We start from the raw sequence: 15,656 nt of genomic DNA on the forward strand, positions 1-15,656 counted from the left end.
GTCCATCAGACACTAAACAGGCTGACTTTGACCTTCTCTGGGATAGGAACAGGAGTGCCCAGGCCCAACACCAAGCCTGGTCAGGAAAGCAAGACAAGATGATGCTGACTCTGACTGCCTTCCACAGGGCAGGCTACTGGGTCCAGTCCTCCTCCCTCTCCTTGCTGGGGCCACACTGAGCCACACAGGCCTTCTGGCCTTCACTCAAAAACATCAAACTCGTGCCTCCCACAAACACGTTGCTCTGGCTGTCCCCAGACCTGCATGTGGCTCATTTGTCATTATTCAGCTCTCAGTTTAAGGCCACATCCTCTGGGATCCTCCTCCAGACATCCAGTCACTTTCTCACACCCCCTTATGTTATTTGGGGGCATCTCCACTTTTTAACCAGCATTACTGAGGTATAATTGACATTTATCGACTCCACATACTTAAAATGCGTGATTGGATCCGTTCTGAAATACATATGTGCCTATAAAACCATCACAGCAATCAAGATGGTGAGCACGTGCCCATTCGCCCCGGAGTTTTCTCCTGCCTCTGTTTACCTCCTCCTTTCCATCCCTCCCCATGCCCAGGCGGCCAATGATCTGCACCCGGCCCTACAGATTAGGCTGCATTTTCTAGAACTGTGTATAAACAGAATCATACAGGAAGTACTCTGCTTTGGTCTGGCTTTTTTCACATCCCATGATTATTTCGTGCACTTCGTTGCACACGATCAGTATATCCTTCCTTCTTCTTGTACCACAGTGTGTTTATTCACTTGCTTATTGATGTACATTTGGGGTATTTTCAGTTTGGGGCTAAAATGAATAGAGCTGCTAGGAACGCTCATGGGCAAGTCTTTAGGTAGACATGCGCTTTCTCTTTTCTTGGGGAAATGCCCGGCCGCAGCAGGAGGAGTGGGTCACGTGGTTGTTAAGTAGGATGAACTTTTTAAGCAGCTGCAATCTGTTTTCCAAAATTGTCATACCAGTGCACCTTCCCACCAGCAGCTTGAAGTTCTAATTTCTCTGTATCCTGGTCAGTAGTTTTAATTAGCCATTCTGATAGGTATGTAGGGGTATCTTGTTGCACTTTTAATTCACATTTCTCTAATGACTAATGACGTGGCGCATCTTTTCATGTGCTTACTTGCCCTTCATATATCTTGGTGACATGTCTGTTCCTTTGTATTATGTTGTTTATGGTTTTTCTAAGTATCACTTCCTTGTACATAACTGCATTTGTTTCTGTTTCCACTTGCCACCTACCACCACCACTAAGGTGGATGCTCCATGAGGGGCTGGGACAGAGCCTGCTTGCTCCTGTATGCCTAGAATAGTGCCTGGCACTTACTAGGCAGATGCTCAATGAATGCTCCTTGAAAGAGTAAATGAATGAGGCTGAATTCTAACTCCTTCTCTTCCTCTTTGCGTGGCCCTGAACTCATTTTCCCAGATTATAAAATGATCAGGACATTGAACTCAAAGACCTTGAGGGGCTTCCCCCTTTTGGCCTGGTCTGGGTTTGAAGCCTGGTCTCCTCTTGGCCACCCCAGGTTCTCCTTCACTCTGCACCTTCCAACCTTGGCAGAGCTGGAAGGTGGCCCCCAGGTAGGCCTTGTATTGACAGGAGAGGGAGTGGTACTTTTCTTGAATGTGGGAACCTGGACCCAGAGTTCACTCTGCAGCATCCAGTCAGGGCCACCAGCCACCCCGGAGCCCCAGGTTTGCTGCCTCGGCCTGACGAGCTGGCATCCTTCCCTGGAGATGTTATGGACCCTGAGACAGCCATTCTCCTGCTGGTCTGTTCCCTAACCCCTGACATGTAAGTCTCCTGACTGTAAGCTCTGAGGGCCTCTCATCCCTCCAGATACACCCTGGCACTAGGCTGATGGGCTGGCGCTCCTGGCTAAAAGGTGGGAAGGAAGATCCCAGTGTCAGCTACAAGTCACAGGGAAAGGACTGACCTGGACACTAAATATTCTGGCTCCCAGCCCCTCCACTCCCACCTGGACGTGTGATCTTGGGAGGTCCTCAGTTTCCCCATCAATGCATCAAGGAGGAAGAGAACATGATGTTCCAAGGGCATGTCCAGTGCTGACACCTAACAGTGTGGCGCCTCCCAGGTTTTTTGGTTTCTCTGGTAGTTTCTGTATCAGTCAGGGGTGAGTAGTTGCAGGGGGTAGGGTCATAACAGGATCTACAGGCAGAGAAGGAGACATAGACCCAGGAGATTTCAGGGATAGAAGAATGCCCAGGGGGCAGTGAGGCTATGCCACACCTGGGCAGCACGAAGCCCAGGAGTGTGCTGGCCAGCCAGGTGCTCAGCTGGGCGCCACAGGGAGATGCAGAGAGGGTCTCCTGTGGACACCACTTGTGGAGAAACCACTGGACTAGATGATTATGGTAGCCAAGGAGTTATTTCAAGGGTTTGTGGGGAAACCCAGGAAGCTTTGAAGGCTCAGGTGCAGACTGCCTGAGTGGAGCTGGAGTTGGCGTTGGCCTCATGACAACTAGAGTTGGAACTGTGGGAACAGTAGCAGGCAGGGCCTGCTGGAGCAGGGGACAGAGGCCAGACCCAAGGTCAGGCTGAGGCTCCACCTGGGCCAGAGAACAGAGGCCAGGGAATCAGCCCTTTGAGGGAAGCTCAGAAATCTGGACACCCACGCCTGGCCCTCAACACAGAGTGCTGCTAGGCTGAGCTGGACCAGGTTGCTGGGAGAGAGGGAAAGGATGGCTTCACCTCATACTTCCCTGAGCCAGGGAGACACACAAAGGCCTCGGGTTAGGGATGCTGCCTGGAGCAGATGGGAGGTCAGGGGTTAGCAAAGGAGAACTAAAGAGGTCCCCAGCAGCCTGCGACGTGATCCCACACTTAGGCTAGAGATGTTTTGGGAGAGGTGAGATGGAGAGAGACTGCAGAGACGGGACGTGCTCTGGGTGTGCAGGGGGGTGGAAGATGGGGAAGAAGGGAAGAGGCTGGGGTCTTGAGAAAATGGAGAAAAGAAAAGGAGATGAGGAGAAAAAGAAGGGGAGAGAAGGTGGGTCTACCACCAAAGAGAAGTAGGAGATGCCAGTTTTGAGAGAGGTGAGGTCAGGGAGGAGAAGACAGAGGCTGCTCAGGGGGCAGCATCAGCAGGAAGGGGAGCAGGAAGTATCCACAGCTTCTTGCAGGAAAAGCCAGAGAGCAGGGTCTGGAGGGACAGAGCCAACCCTCCTGCCACCCACCCACGTCTCCTGAAACAAGCGCTGCCCGTCAGCTGAGAAGGCAGAGCCTTGATGAACTGCAAAATTGTTTTAAATAAAAGTCTTCTAGGTATCAAAATATTGAAACCACTGTGTCACACTGAGTTAGTTGCTATGGAGAAACTTAGCCTCCAACAGCCACTTCAGTCAGACATCAATGTGAGACAGGTCCCACATGGGCTGCCTCGGGGCTGGCACCAGGGAGGGGCTTCTCTGCCCAGAGAAAGCACAGCCCCCCGCCTACCAGCCACACTTCCCTGAAAGTCACCTACACTGGGTACTCTCCATTTTTGAAAGCACAGAGCTGATGGGGAAACTGAGGCCCAGAGAAGGTGAAAGATCAACTAAGGTCACACGACAGGTTGATGGGATAGTTGAGACCATACCCCAAGTGTCCTGCCAGATGTCTTCCCAGAACATAGTCTGTTTTTCTTTCAAGACCCCATGGTGTGCCAGGCCTTTCAAAACTGGCCCAGTCTCTCCCTAAATGTGTGCGAGGCCAAGCAGGCCGGGTGGGTACCAGGGACCCCTGTGTGATGGGGAGCAGGCCACCAGTGCTGAGCGTGACTGGTCAGGGTCTGCTCTCCCTGGTTGCCACATTCCAGTGCCCTACATCCTGCTGCCTGCTCACACCCTGAGCCCTTGCCCAGGCTAATGTCTACCCATCTGATGCCCCTTTCTTCAATCGCAGCTTAAATTTCACCCCTTGCTATGTCTCATGGGCCAGCCATGCCTCAATGTGGGAATGATTTCCTCAGCCCTATCGTCTCTCACCTGGACATTAGCAGTGATCTTTCCCACACCCCTTACACCTATGAGGCTGGTCTTAAGTCACATACAGAGTCCCAGGCGTGGCCCCTGCAGCCACGTCTCTCGCTCTCCTCCCCAGCTCACCTCCCCTGCCTGTGGGCCTTCCTTCAGTTCCTGGAATGTTCCCCAGTCTTTCCTGCTTCAGGGCCCTCACACTCGCTGGCTCCACTGTCCGGAAGGCTCTTCCTGCCCGTCTTCACCTAGCCAGCTCCCACCCCTCAGCCCTGCAGCAAGGATGTAGGGCCACCTCCCTGCCCACACTCCATCAGGAGCGCCTCACTATTCTTTCATATAATACCTGGCACTTCCTACTTGAAGGCATCATCCCCCATTTATAACTATATTTTCCTATTTGCTGTCTGCCTCTCTAACCAGGCTATAAGCAACCATCCCAGCTGGTTACCGCAGGGCCCCTGGCATCTAACGTAGCTCCTGGTACATGTTAGGGCTGCAGCAAATATTTCAAAGAGCAAATGGGCGAATGCTGAGGCCCTGCTCTTGGGACACTCAAGGAGGGGTAAGCATGCAACGTAGAACTTCAAAGAGGAGGGGTGCTGGAGGGGCTTCCAGGAAGGCACCGAGACAGTGATGTGACTCACCTCTAGCATCAAAGAATTCATCATCTGAGCTCTCCACTGAGTCGCTGAGGACATTTCGAAGGTGCCAGGGGGCACCGCTACCCGGAGGAGGGCCACCTGCCAAAGGAAACACATCCATTAGCCAAGCCTGAGACAGTATCCCAGTCTGAGGGAGGTGACCCCAGACCCTGCACACCAGTGCCCTCTCCCTTCAAACCCTCAGACTTCATGGAGCCCTTCCTCTTACACAATTGTTTAAGCCTGAGAAACCTCTCTGAGAGAGCTCAGCAAGGCAGGCATAAGTGTGCCCATTTCATATGTATTAAAACTGAGGTTGGAGGTATTGAGGAGACTTTGCCAAGGCGACTTGGTCAAGAGACTCTGCCAAGCAGTCCATCAGTCAGCACAGGGTCAGATTTGCTGTTAACAAATGATCTCCGCTGCTTAAAATAGCAATAGTTTGTTTCTCACACAGTTTGGAAGGGGGGGCTTTGCTTATCATGGTCACGCAGAGGCTCCACCACCTTATGATGTCACCATCTCAGAATGAAACTTCAAGTCTGCCCAAGCAGGGGAGAAGAGCATGGAAAATCACACTCAGTCTTAAACACTTTTGCCCAGAAATGCCACACTTCTGCGCACATTGCACTGGCCACCAGGCACATACGTCCTATGCCCACAAAGACCTGGGCTCTTGTATCAGCAATGATCCTGCCTCAGTTTCTCCATATGTTCAATGAGAAACCTGGCAGAGATTGTCCCTTAAAACTCTCCAACTCGGCAGCTATTTGAGGAGCCCACGTGGCACATGGTAGTCGTTGATAAGCAAACAAGAGGTGGACGCCACCCCCCAAAACATGCCAGGTATGACTGGTGATGCAATCCTCGGAGAACCTGGGGCAACCCCAGTTCACACATCCTGCCACCCTGCAGGATGCTGGCACTGTTCCCTGGCCAAGTCCCCAGGGACATAGCACTCCTGCCTGGCTCTGGCCTCACCCACCATGTCCTCCCAAACACCCAGCTTTGCTCCATGGCTTGGAAACCTACGAGAAGCATACTTTGAGACGTGGAAAGGACAGAAGCTGCAGGGAGCACCAACCTGCTAGTCACCTCTAAGTGCAACGATTGGTCTCCACACACTCCCCACAGGGGCCTCTATTCCCCCATGACCAGTGTGACAGGTTGGCTCGGCAATTTCCCACCCTTGGGCCCTGATTTATTGCAAGGGCTCCTACAAACCCAAATACACCATTACATTGCGTTTCTAACGTGGATATGGGACTTTTTTCCAAACATGTGTGGAAGAAGTTCTAGCTAGTACAGTGAGGCAAGAAAAAGAAATGACAGGTATACTGATTGGAAAGTAAGAAATTGAAACTATCTTTATTCTCAGATAAAGATACCATTGTCCATGTAGAAAACAAAAGCTCTAGAAAAGCTCCTTTGTTAAGTTTATTTCAGTATATTATGGGGTACATACTTTCTGGTTACATAGTTTGCTTTTATAAATTTTAAGTCAAGGTTATAGGTGTGGCCCTCACCCAGAAAGTAGGCAATGTACTTGGCAAAGTAGCTGGTGAGTGGGAATTCATCCTTCCCCCTCTTCCCCACCCCCCACCTAAGTTTCATTGAGTTTGTTTCCCTGTTGATGAACCAGTTCCAAATTAGTATTGAGTACGTAAAAGCTATTTTTAAAAACCGACTAGAATAACCAAACATGGTAAGATTGCAGGATATGAGATCAACATACAGAAGTCAATTGCATTCCTATGCACTAACAATGGAGACTCGAAAACGAAAAAGCAATGCTGTTTACAATAGCACAAGAGAATACTTAGGGGTAAATCAAATGTATATGGATTTCTGTGATTCAAGACATACAATTACTTAAAATTCTTCCTGAATTACATTAACTTTCTATGTTTTCTCAATCAGCAGATACTAAAGGTCTAAAAACTATATTAGCACCTGCTATATTAACCTACTGCATTCATATATTACTATACAACTATCTTTGCTATCCAAATCTATTCCACTCCTCAGATGCGAGAATTTGGCTGATCAGGAAAGGCCTATTATCCTCATCTATTTGGCTCCAAGTTTTGGATAGTAAGCAGTAAGAGTTTGCCTCATGATGGAGTCATCTGAGAGTCATCTGAATCTATTCAGTTCCCAAGTCTGAATAACAAGGGTTCAGCAGGAGGCTTCCATGTGCACTGGCTCTCAGACCCATACACTACACATCCCAAGAGCAAAGGCGGGGACATTCTCTTGATAACTCATTGTGGGAGTCTAGGGGGAGAACCAGGCAGAGGGGATGGCTGCAGGGAGGCCAGCCCAGTTCCACCTGCGGAAACAAGTTCTCTCAGCTATAGCTGGGCAGAAAAGGAGTGGGCTGGAGGCCATCCAAGGAAGCTTCCCATCCCCCAGGTGCTGTGTTGGGTGCTGGAGATAACTTAAAAGGGAATAAAAGGGACAGGGCAGGGCTCTCACGAAGCTTACGTTCTGCAGAGCTAGAGAGCAGTAACCTGGTTCAGGTAAACAACAAAGATGATTTCAACATAAACCTCTCCCTTCCGGCTCCTCCTTCCTCTAAAGTCTCTTACAGCATAATTATAGCCTAAGGAATAGACAGGCTCCAACACGAGGATCAGTACATCCGCAGGGAGAAAGTGAGGAGGGAGCCTAACCTCAGTTACCAAAAGAACTTTGTCAGCTACTCTAGTTACAAACGCTGGACTCCCTCGGCGTCTTTCTCCTCACATTCTAAGCCGATGCACCTTTCAGTTGAATCCTTTACCTTAGTGTTGTGACTCTCCTCTCTGGTCAAAATATATACTTGATTTCTTTTCAAATGCATGTTTTATCTTGTTTCCTGGTGTTCAAAATGCATATCTGCATTGGTTTTATTTTTATTTATTTATTTACTTATTTATTGAGACAGGTCTTGCTCTGTTGCCCCCAGTAGAGCACAGTAGTATGTTCATAGCTCACCGCAACCACAAATTCCTGGGCTCAAGCAATCCTCCCACCTCAACCTGCTCAATAGATGAGACTTCACGCATCCACCATTGTGCCTGGCTAACTTTTCCATATTTTGAAGAGACAAGGTCTCTCTTCTCAGGCTGGTCTGGAACTCCTGACCTCAGACAATCTCCCTGCCTTGGCCTCCCAGAGTGCGAGGATTACAAGACAGGACAGGGCTGCATCGATACTGTTATGTTTGTTTAAAGCTGATACAAGATCTTCCTTCTCCCAAGGCAGGGGCTGCCCAAAACAACTTCTGGAAAGGTGCTGGGGTAGAAGAAGTCCAACAAATTACATACACTTGTCTTTTTAAAAGAACCTATAAAAATGGATATGGTAAGAAGCAGCCATCAGCTGGCTCCCGGGTGGGAGCTGCTCCCTTCATCTCACCTCTAGTATGTGGATTTTTTAAAAACCAAACACCAAAGTTCCTATTTCGAGGAAGGAAACAAGCAGCAGACAGAGTGTCTCAGGACGGCTCAGAGGGGAAGACTTTTCTGGAAAGGTATCAGGTGAGCTGATGTTTGAATGATGAGGCAGAGTGAGATGTGCTAAGCTCAGGCACATGGGTGTGTGCCACACGCATGAGAGCTCCTGCACACGTGCATGGTGCACACAGCGCATAATATGTGGGTGAGAGCCTTCTTAGATGAAGGAAGTGTAAGAGCTAATTGCACAAGAGCTCAACAAGTCTAAGGGACAGAAAAATACCCACATTGCTGGAGCCAATGATAGAAGGGAAACAGGAATTAAAAGAGGTGAGAGAGGAAATGGGTCCAGACCTGTCACAAGGGAAGTTTGCAACTGATGAATTTTAAGGCTCCTCCCACTGCCCAGAATCTGTTACCTACAAACTTCAAAAAGAGAGGAACACAGATGCCCAAGAGGGTCAGAAAGTCTCTTCAGGGAGGGGCCGCACAAGGGCCTGAGATTCAGAGCAGCTGGGCAGGATGACCCAGAATAGCAAAGGCAAAGGCCCAGGAGCACGGCCCCCCTGGGCTGGGTCCCTACTACATTTCTCTGCATCTTCTGGGTCCAGTGCATGGTCCCATTTGGAAGAGGGCCGAGAAGTGTTCAAAAAACAAATGAATGAGTAAAAATGACCTGCTGAGTGTGTACATGTGCCACACAGTCTGCCAGCTGCTTTCCAGATAGTATCCAAGTATTGACATCTTACAGAAAGTCTTCTTAACTAAGCGGACTGGGCGTAATGTATCTCTACCTTACAGCTGAGGAAAGAGAGGCTCAGAGATATGAACGCAATTACTGAAGGGCATAACGTTGGTAAATGATGGAGGCAGGATTTGAACCAGATCTGCTCAGGACCACCAGAGAGGCTGCTCTGCAGAAGAGTTCGGGATGAGAGCCCAGTCTTCCACCACCTGCTCTCTTGGCCAATAGAAGCCCTCCCAGGTGCTGCTGGCTAGCTGGGCAAGGAGCCAGGGGCAGAGGCCCTCAGCCCTGGGGGCTCAGCTGTCCTTGTTCTAGAACATCTGCCCACCAGGTCTACAAATTAGTGTCTGGGGATCCTTGTGTCTGTGGAAAAATCTAAATGGATGTGCACATTCCCATGTAGAGGTGTCTAGTATCACCAAGCATCTGCCCCTGTGTGTGTGTGTGTATGTTCACATTCCTTGGAGAATGTGAGCCTCCCAACCTACTACTCACACCCTTGCTATTGTTCCCAAGACATGTGCATACATGCATGACCTCTTAGGTTCTCTTACCCTCCCATTCTCTCTCATTCCCTCTCTCTTCCTCCCTCCTTCACAGATAAATGCAGACCAGCCTAACCATGGGTGAAAATTTAACAGACGGGTTACAGCACCATGGGCCATGGAGCAACACAAACCTTGGTTCAGTGCTACCACTTACTCGTCTATGACACGAAGTAAGTTAATGTCTCTGAGCCTCACTTTTCTCAACTGTAAAATGGGTATCAGAATCCTTCCCTCACTGTCAGGAGATTTAAATGAAATCAGCCACAAAGTGTCTAGCCCACTGCCTGGCAGTCTAGCCCACTGCCTGATCAGTTAAAGGACCAAGGATTGAGGCAAGGCAAGCCTACCTGGGGGGCTTCCAGACAGCTGCCAGCAGTCCTCCCCAAGGAGCTCCTTCTGTGTTTTCTACATTTATTTAAAACCCTAAATCAGGATTAAAGAGAAGGGATATCCCAACAATTCCCCTAGCAATTCAGAAAGAAGCAAATGACACTTCGCCCCCACCAATGCCAGCACAGCTCCAAGCTGGGCCCTGGGTCTCCCAGAATGGGTGCAGCCAGAGATGCAGATTCAAACTATCAGCTCCCCGCACACTCCCTTCCCCATCTCAGTCCCGGCTCCCAGGGACACAGGAACAGGCAGACAGACCAACAGGAGCCTTCTGTGAGTGCCCTGCCCTATGCCAGGAACTCCAGGGCAATCTCAGCCTGGGAGCAAAATCCCTTCCTGAAGGGAGATGCAGAGCTGTGAGGGAAAGACATTTCATAGCCAGGGCAGCCCTGGCACAGTGGGATGAGGGAGCAAGGTATTGGCCTCCGCTTCCTGGGCCAGACCTCAGGCCAGATGGTGCCTGGGAGGAAGGAGTGGAGGACAGAGATGAACTGGAACAGCCCCTGCCCTGGGAGGTGCCAACCTCACACTGCCCTGCCTGTGTCCACAGGTAGCCTCACCAAGTATGGACCCCACCTCCCAGAGGCAGAGATCCCTGAGGGCTAGAGGGGCCAGGAGGCTTCCAGGAGGAAGGGGATCTGAGCTGAGCCCTAAAGGAAGGGGTGGGCAGGGTTGGCCAGGCTGGGGTAGGGTGGGAGGGAAGGGGAGAGACAGGCCAAAGCACTCGAGCCATTTCTAGGAGAAGATGGATCTAGAACTTTCTCAAGAGTAAGGAGCCCAGCCCATCAAGGCAAAGGAGGGGATGTGTGGGCGTCTGTCGGCAGCCATGGCTCCAGGGGTGCGCCAAGTAACACATGCACTTTCTAGACCTTTCAAGGGCCTCTGAGGGTGGCCACTGTAGATGCGCCACCCCTCTCCTCTTCTGAGGCACAGATTGCTTGAGCCGACTGGCATTGTCAGGCTGTGGCTTCAGAAGCAACCTCGGGCAGGGCTGGGCATGGACTCTGAGGCCACAGACATGGGGGCCAGCAAGCCAGGAGGTAGAAGCACAGGCTGGCGCTATGCATCTACCGAGGGAGAAGGGTCCAGCTTGCGGGGCTGAGGCTCAGATGAATGCACATTCCCTCTCTCTTTCTCTCCCTTTCTCATACACACACACATGTTCTACAAACACAAGCATCTGGGTCTAACTCCTTGCAATCAACGTAGCTGCAAGAATCAGGCCTCACAACCTCCCATGGGCGGTGAGAACCCCCATGGACATGTGAAACTAGAGCCCATACATAGTTCATGTGGCCAGACACACACACACTTAGACTCACAGTCCACTGTTACCAGCTCTGCCCTGGGCACCTGGGGGTCTGATGCAGAATCTGGGATGCAGAGCTTCACAGGGTCTGGGTGAGGCTTCCAGAGACTGGTAACTTTCAAGCCCCACCTCCTGCCTGCCTCCTCCTCCCTTGAAGGAACCATTTTCCCACCCCAAATGGGTTAGTTCCAATCCTAGGTCTGCCAATTACCAAATAATGATCTTAGTAGATAGAACTAAGCCACTCTGTGCCTCAGTTTCTTCCTCTGCAAAATGGGGGTAATAATTGTATTTACATAGTGTTGCCATGAGGATTAAATGAATGAATATATTTGAAAAAGGTTTAGCATAGTTCCTGGCACTCCATCGTGCTCTAAAAGGGTTTGTTAAATAAAATAAGTCATAATTATCCAAGGGCTTTTGATTGGTGCTTTGACATGTGGAAGCATCCAAGGGCAGCCCTTTCTCTTCCTCCCCCAAAGCCTGGTTGCCTGCCCCTGCCATCACTCAAGAGCCCAACCCTTCTCTCCCCCACTCCCTGAGCTATGCCTCATCTGCCTCCAAAGCTGAGCTGCCTCAGGCCAGGGCCTGCTCTTCTGCTAGCCTCTTCTCCCACCAGTCTGGGCTCCAGCAGCACGTGGCTGCCACGGGGAAGCCTTCCACACCATGTTCTTCCTCTCTAGGCCTTTGCTTCTACAGGTCCTGATGCCTGAAAGGTCAGTAGCCTCTTCCAGCTCAGGGCAGGGCACAGAGAAGCTCTTGTTATGATCAATGTGGGCCAACACAGGGGAGATCTCAGGAAGGCCCCTCTCAAAGGAGCATCCCACAGGGCATGTCCTCAGACTTCCTCTCTGGGTCAGGGTAAGTTCAGGGACAAGACCATTCCAGGGGCAGCCAGCCCATACCCAGCCTTGAAGGGGCTGTGAAGCCACTCAGGGAGGGATGTGAGACCAGGAGAAGCTGTTTCCAGAAAAAGGCTTTACTGAAGGAAACCAGTGCTGGTTGGGGGTTGGTTGCTATAGAAACATGTCCTAACTATCTCCCAAACTGCTATATGTGCCACTGATGAGCTCGTGTGCTGGGCTGTTTCAGGGGACACACCAGGAGCCCTAGAAGGGCCTATCTGCTGGGGTGAACAGCATCTGCAGCTGACCTCCTGGAGGACCCCAGAAGGAATATCATTTCCAGATAGGTCCATCGGTCCCATGGGTAATTCTCTCAAGGACAGAGGCTGTGACTTCAGGCTGCAGAACCATGCTGAGAGGTCCTGAGACTAGCCACTGCCCAGACCTTCTCCTCAACCACAGCCCTTTAAGCTTGGCCATAGACCACACCGTGAATCTGACCACAGACCCAGCTACAAACTAAGCTCTGACCTAGTCACAGACCAAGCAAGACCATTAGCCACAGACTGAGCCCTGATCCTGGCCACAAATGGTACCCAGCAGAATCAAGGGGTTATATCAAATAACTGTGAGGATATCTTCACAGCTAACACTCTAAATTCCACATGGCATTGCTCTGTTGTCTGGGATTTCCAGCCTTCACTGCCTATCATCTTTGTGACAGCCAGGGAGGTCAGTAAAGAAAAGCTTATGATCCCTTTTGACAGATGAGAAAACTGAAGCTCAGAGAGGAAAACCGACTTGCCGCCTGTTTCTGGGGCGAGGATGGGGGGAGTGGAGGTTAGAGCTCCAGTCTACAAGCAGGGCACAATTGGCCAAATCAGTTGCTTTGGGAAAGATGTGTTTTTTGAAGACCTGCTGGTAAGCCATAAATATGCCATTTAAATACCCATTAATTACCTTATTTAGGAGATAATTAGTGATTAATAGCTTTGGCTATCTATTGTACTTTCATTTACTCTGCCAATTAGGCTCCCAACAGTTCTGAATTATTTGGAACAATTCTCCTAAGGCCCAGATGTCCCCCCATGTCCCACCAGACTCTTACTCCATAAGGAGCAGGCTCTCTCCTCCCTCTGAACGGAGCGTCCACAGCACCTGCCACTGTGCCACTGACAGGCTCTGCCACCTGCAGGCTCCTCAGGAGGGTGGCAGGGGTGCTCCTTCCACTCATCCTAGGACCCCTTTGCGGGGAGCAGAGAGCAGAGGCTCAAGATCCTGGCACCAAACCAGGTGACAGGGAAGCCAGGCTGGAATCATAGACACCTCAGAGGATGCCAGAGACTCTTCAAAGACCACTGCCTCGCAGAGCCAACTGTCTTTTTGGTAAGGACATCAGAGGCTACCTTCAGCCTGAAGAAAACAGCAACAGGGGCCAGCTCCAAACCCTCCACCAGCAAGGGCCAATGTGAGCCCACACGGGTGACTGCATTTTTGCCACCTGCCACTCCGGGATTGCTGTTGAGCAAGAATGTGGCCCGGGGCTGCTTCTGTCCCCAGGCCCCTCGATTTGGTGCCAAATCACAGTGCCAGGAATTTCCAGCCAGGGCCCCGGAGGCGGGGCTGGATAATGTTCTCATCCCTGCTCCAGATTATACTATACAAGAAGAAAACAAAAAGGCTGCAAGGGATAAACACCACACACACACTGGGCAGTAATGGGAAGGCTGAAAATAGCTCTTTTTACCAAAGGGATGATTTCAGAGTTGCTCAGCTGGGACCAGCCCCATGGGGGGTAGGCACTAGGCTCAAGGGGAAGAGAAGGAAGCCGCTGCCATGGGGCTACAATAGGGCCAAAGGGAGTTTCAATCAAGGAGGGTAGTGATCTGGACCAATCCAGAACAATCTAGAATAGGTCAAAGGTGACTGAAGGGTGGGTGGCCACAGATGCTCAGAATCTCTGAGACTCCTGGAACAAGCCTTCCAGCTGCCAGTCCCAGGAGCTCACAGTCCCACATCCTGCACACCTAGGTCTCCCCCTGAGGAGGGCAGGAGTGCAGGACGTGATGTGCTCTGCAAATACCCAGAGCCGAGCAAACACAGCGTCAGCAGCAGACGGCTCAGAAGAAGCCTCTCAGATCCACCAGAACTCAATGCCCCTCCCAGACAGAGCCCAACGCGTTTCTATTTTTGCTTCCAACCCTTGTTTGGCATCCCAGCTAACAGACGGCTACTTCCCCTCCTTCCAGAATTACGGGTCATCTGGGAAGAGGAGCACCTTCTCCCTGGCCTCTCATGCTCCAGGTCTGCTAATAAACAGGCTGACCCTCCCAAACACAGAGGAGACTTCCCACACTCCCAGGCAACTTCCCCTGGCAGATGGTCCCCTCCAACCTCTGCTGTTCAGCAGCCCTACAGAAGAGCCTCAGCAAGACTCTGGTGGAGAGAGCAGCCTGACACCCAAGAACTCTGGTTTCCAGAGGCAAAGGCAACTCCCACCAGTGCTGGCCACACAGAGTACACCCCCCTCAGAACTCTGAGTTCACCCACACTATACTGACGCTGGCCACAGACAGACACCCAACATGCCACACCCTGCACCCACCCCCAGCCTCAGACTGAGCCCTGACCAGACAGGCTCCCAGCCTGGCCTCAGCCTGAGCAGTAGCCCTACAGGTATGTGTGAGCTTCACAAACGTGACCCTGGGCCAACCTGGAGGAAGCAGGCTGGCAGAGGGAACAGAAGTGAGGGGCCCACCTCTGAGAAGCGGCTCCCACCCCTGAACCGTGGACAGGCAGGAGGCTCGTGCCTGCTGCCCACCCTCCCCACACAAGTACCCTGTGGGGGCTGCTGGCCACACAGCTGTGCAGGCCTCCACAGGCACACGTGGGACCCTGGAGGTGGCATTTACCTCCGGAGTGACTCACTAAGGCTCCCATTTCGTTTGCAAAAGGGGGTGCAATTTAGCGTTTTCTTTCTCTTTAGAAAACAGGAATTTTAAAAGAGAGAGAGTATAGAGAGATTTGAGGGAGTGGGTGGGGAGCTCAGATCTCATTTGATTTCCCAACTCATTTGTTATTCATTCTTTCCTCCCCCTCCCTCCCCCAACCCTTCCCCTGGGGTCCTGGCCATTCCCCTTCCACAGGGCTCCTGGCTGCAGATCTGACAACAGACTGAGGCTCAGGACCCCCAAGGAGGCACATGCTTTCCACAACCAAGCCCTCAGCACCCCAGATATCTCCCTATCCTCAGCCACTGTCTGGGGAGGATCAACTTGAGGTGAGAGAATTGGGAGCAGGTAAGGCCCTTTCACAGCACAGTAAAGCCTGCAGAGAGGGAGCCCAGAAAAGAAGATGAAGCAGTGTGAGAACTGGAAAAAACTTGAAACTCATTCTGACCCCCAAACTCTCCCTCCCTCTCCCTTTTACATGTGAGGAAACTGAGAGTATGGGTGGGGGCAGGGCATTTCAAAGTCAATTAGGGCCAGAGCCAGGCCTCTGCTTTGTAGCTTGACAATTTAACTCCTAGGAATGTTGACTCCAAGAACAGAAGAGACCTAATTTCTAATCCCGGCTTTGCTTCTGACTTTAGTTGTGATTCTAGAATCAGACACATAACCCTTCTGGGCCTCAGTTTTCTCACCTGTAAAATGGGAATGTTACTGACCTTACCTCAAAAAGATGCTGTCAAGCCATTGGATAGGAAAGCATATCGACGGCTGCTACATATAAGAAATGAC

The 15,656-nt window shown here is 51.0% G+C and overlaps 1 protein-coding gene across 2 annotated transcripts in view; it reads right to left on the minus strand.

Annotated features, from left to right (window-relative positions):
- The window catches only part of PITPNM3 (PITPNM family member 3), a 97,585-nt gene that overhangs the window by 76,969 nt on the left and 4,960 nt on the right, over positions 1 to 15,656 (minus strand). For both annotated transcript variants that reach the window (XM_053569395.1, XM_053569393.1), the window contains exon 2: positions 4,643 to 4,738. In XM_053569395.1, the coding sequence (XP_053425370.1) occupies positions 4,643 to 4,738 (96 nt within the window). The remainder of the gene's footprint in view (positions 1 to 4,642; positions 4,739 to 15,656) is intronic.

Source organism: Nycticebus coucang, chromosome 18, assembly GCF_027406575.1.
Source record: "Nycticebus coucang isolate mNycCou1 chromosome 18, mNycCou1.pri, whole genome shotgun sequence".
NCBI lineage: Eukaryota > Metazoa > Chordata > Mammalia > Primates > Lorisidae > Nycticebus > Nycticebus coucang.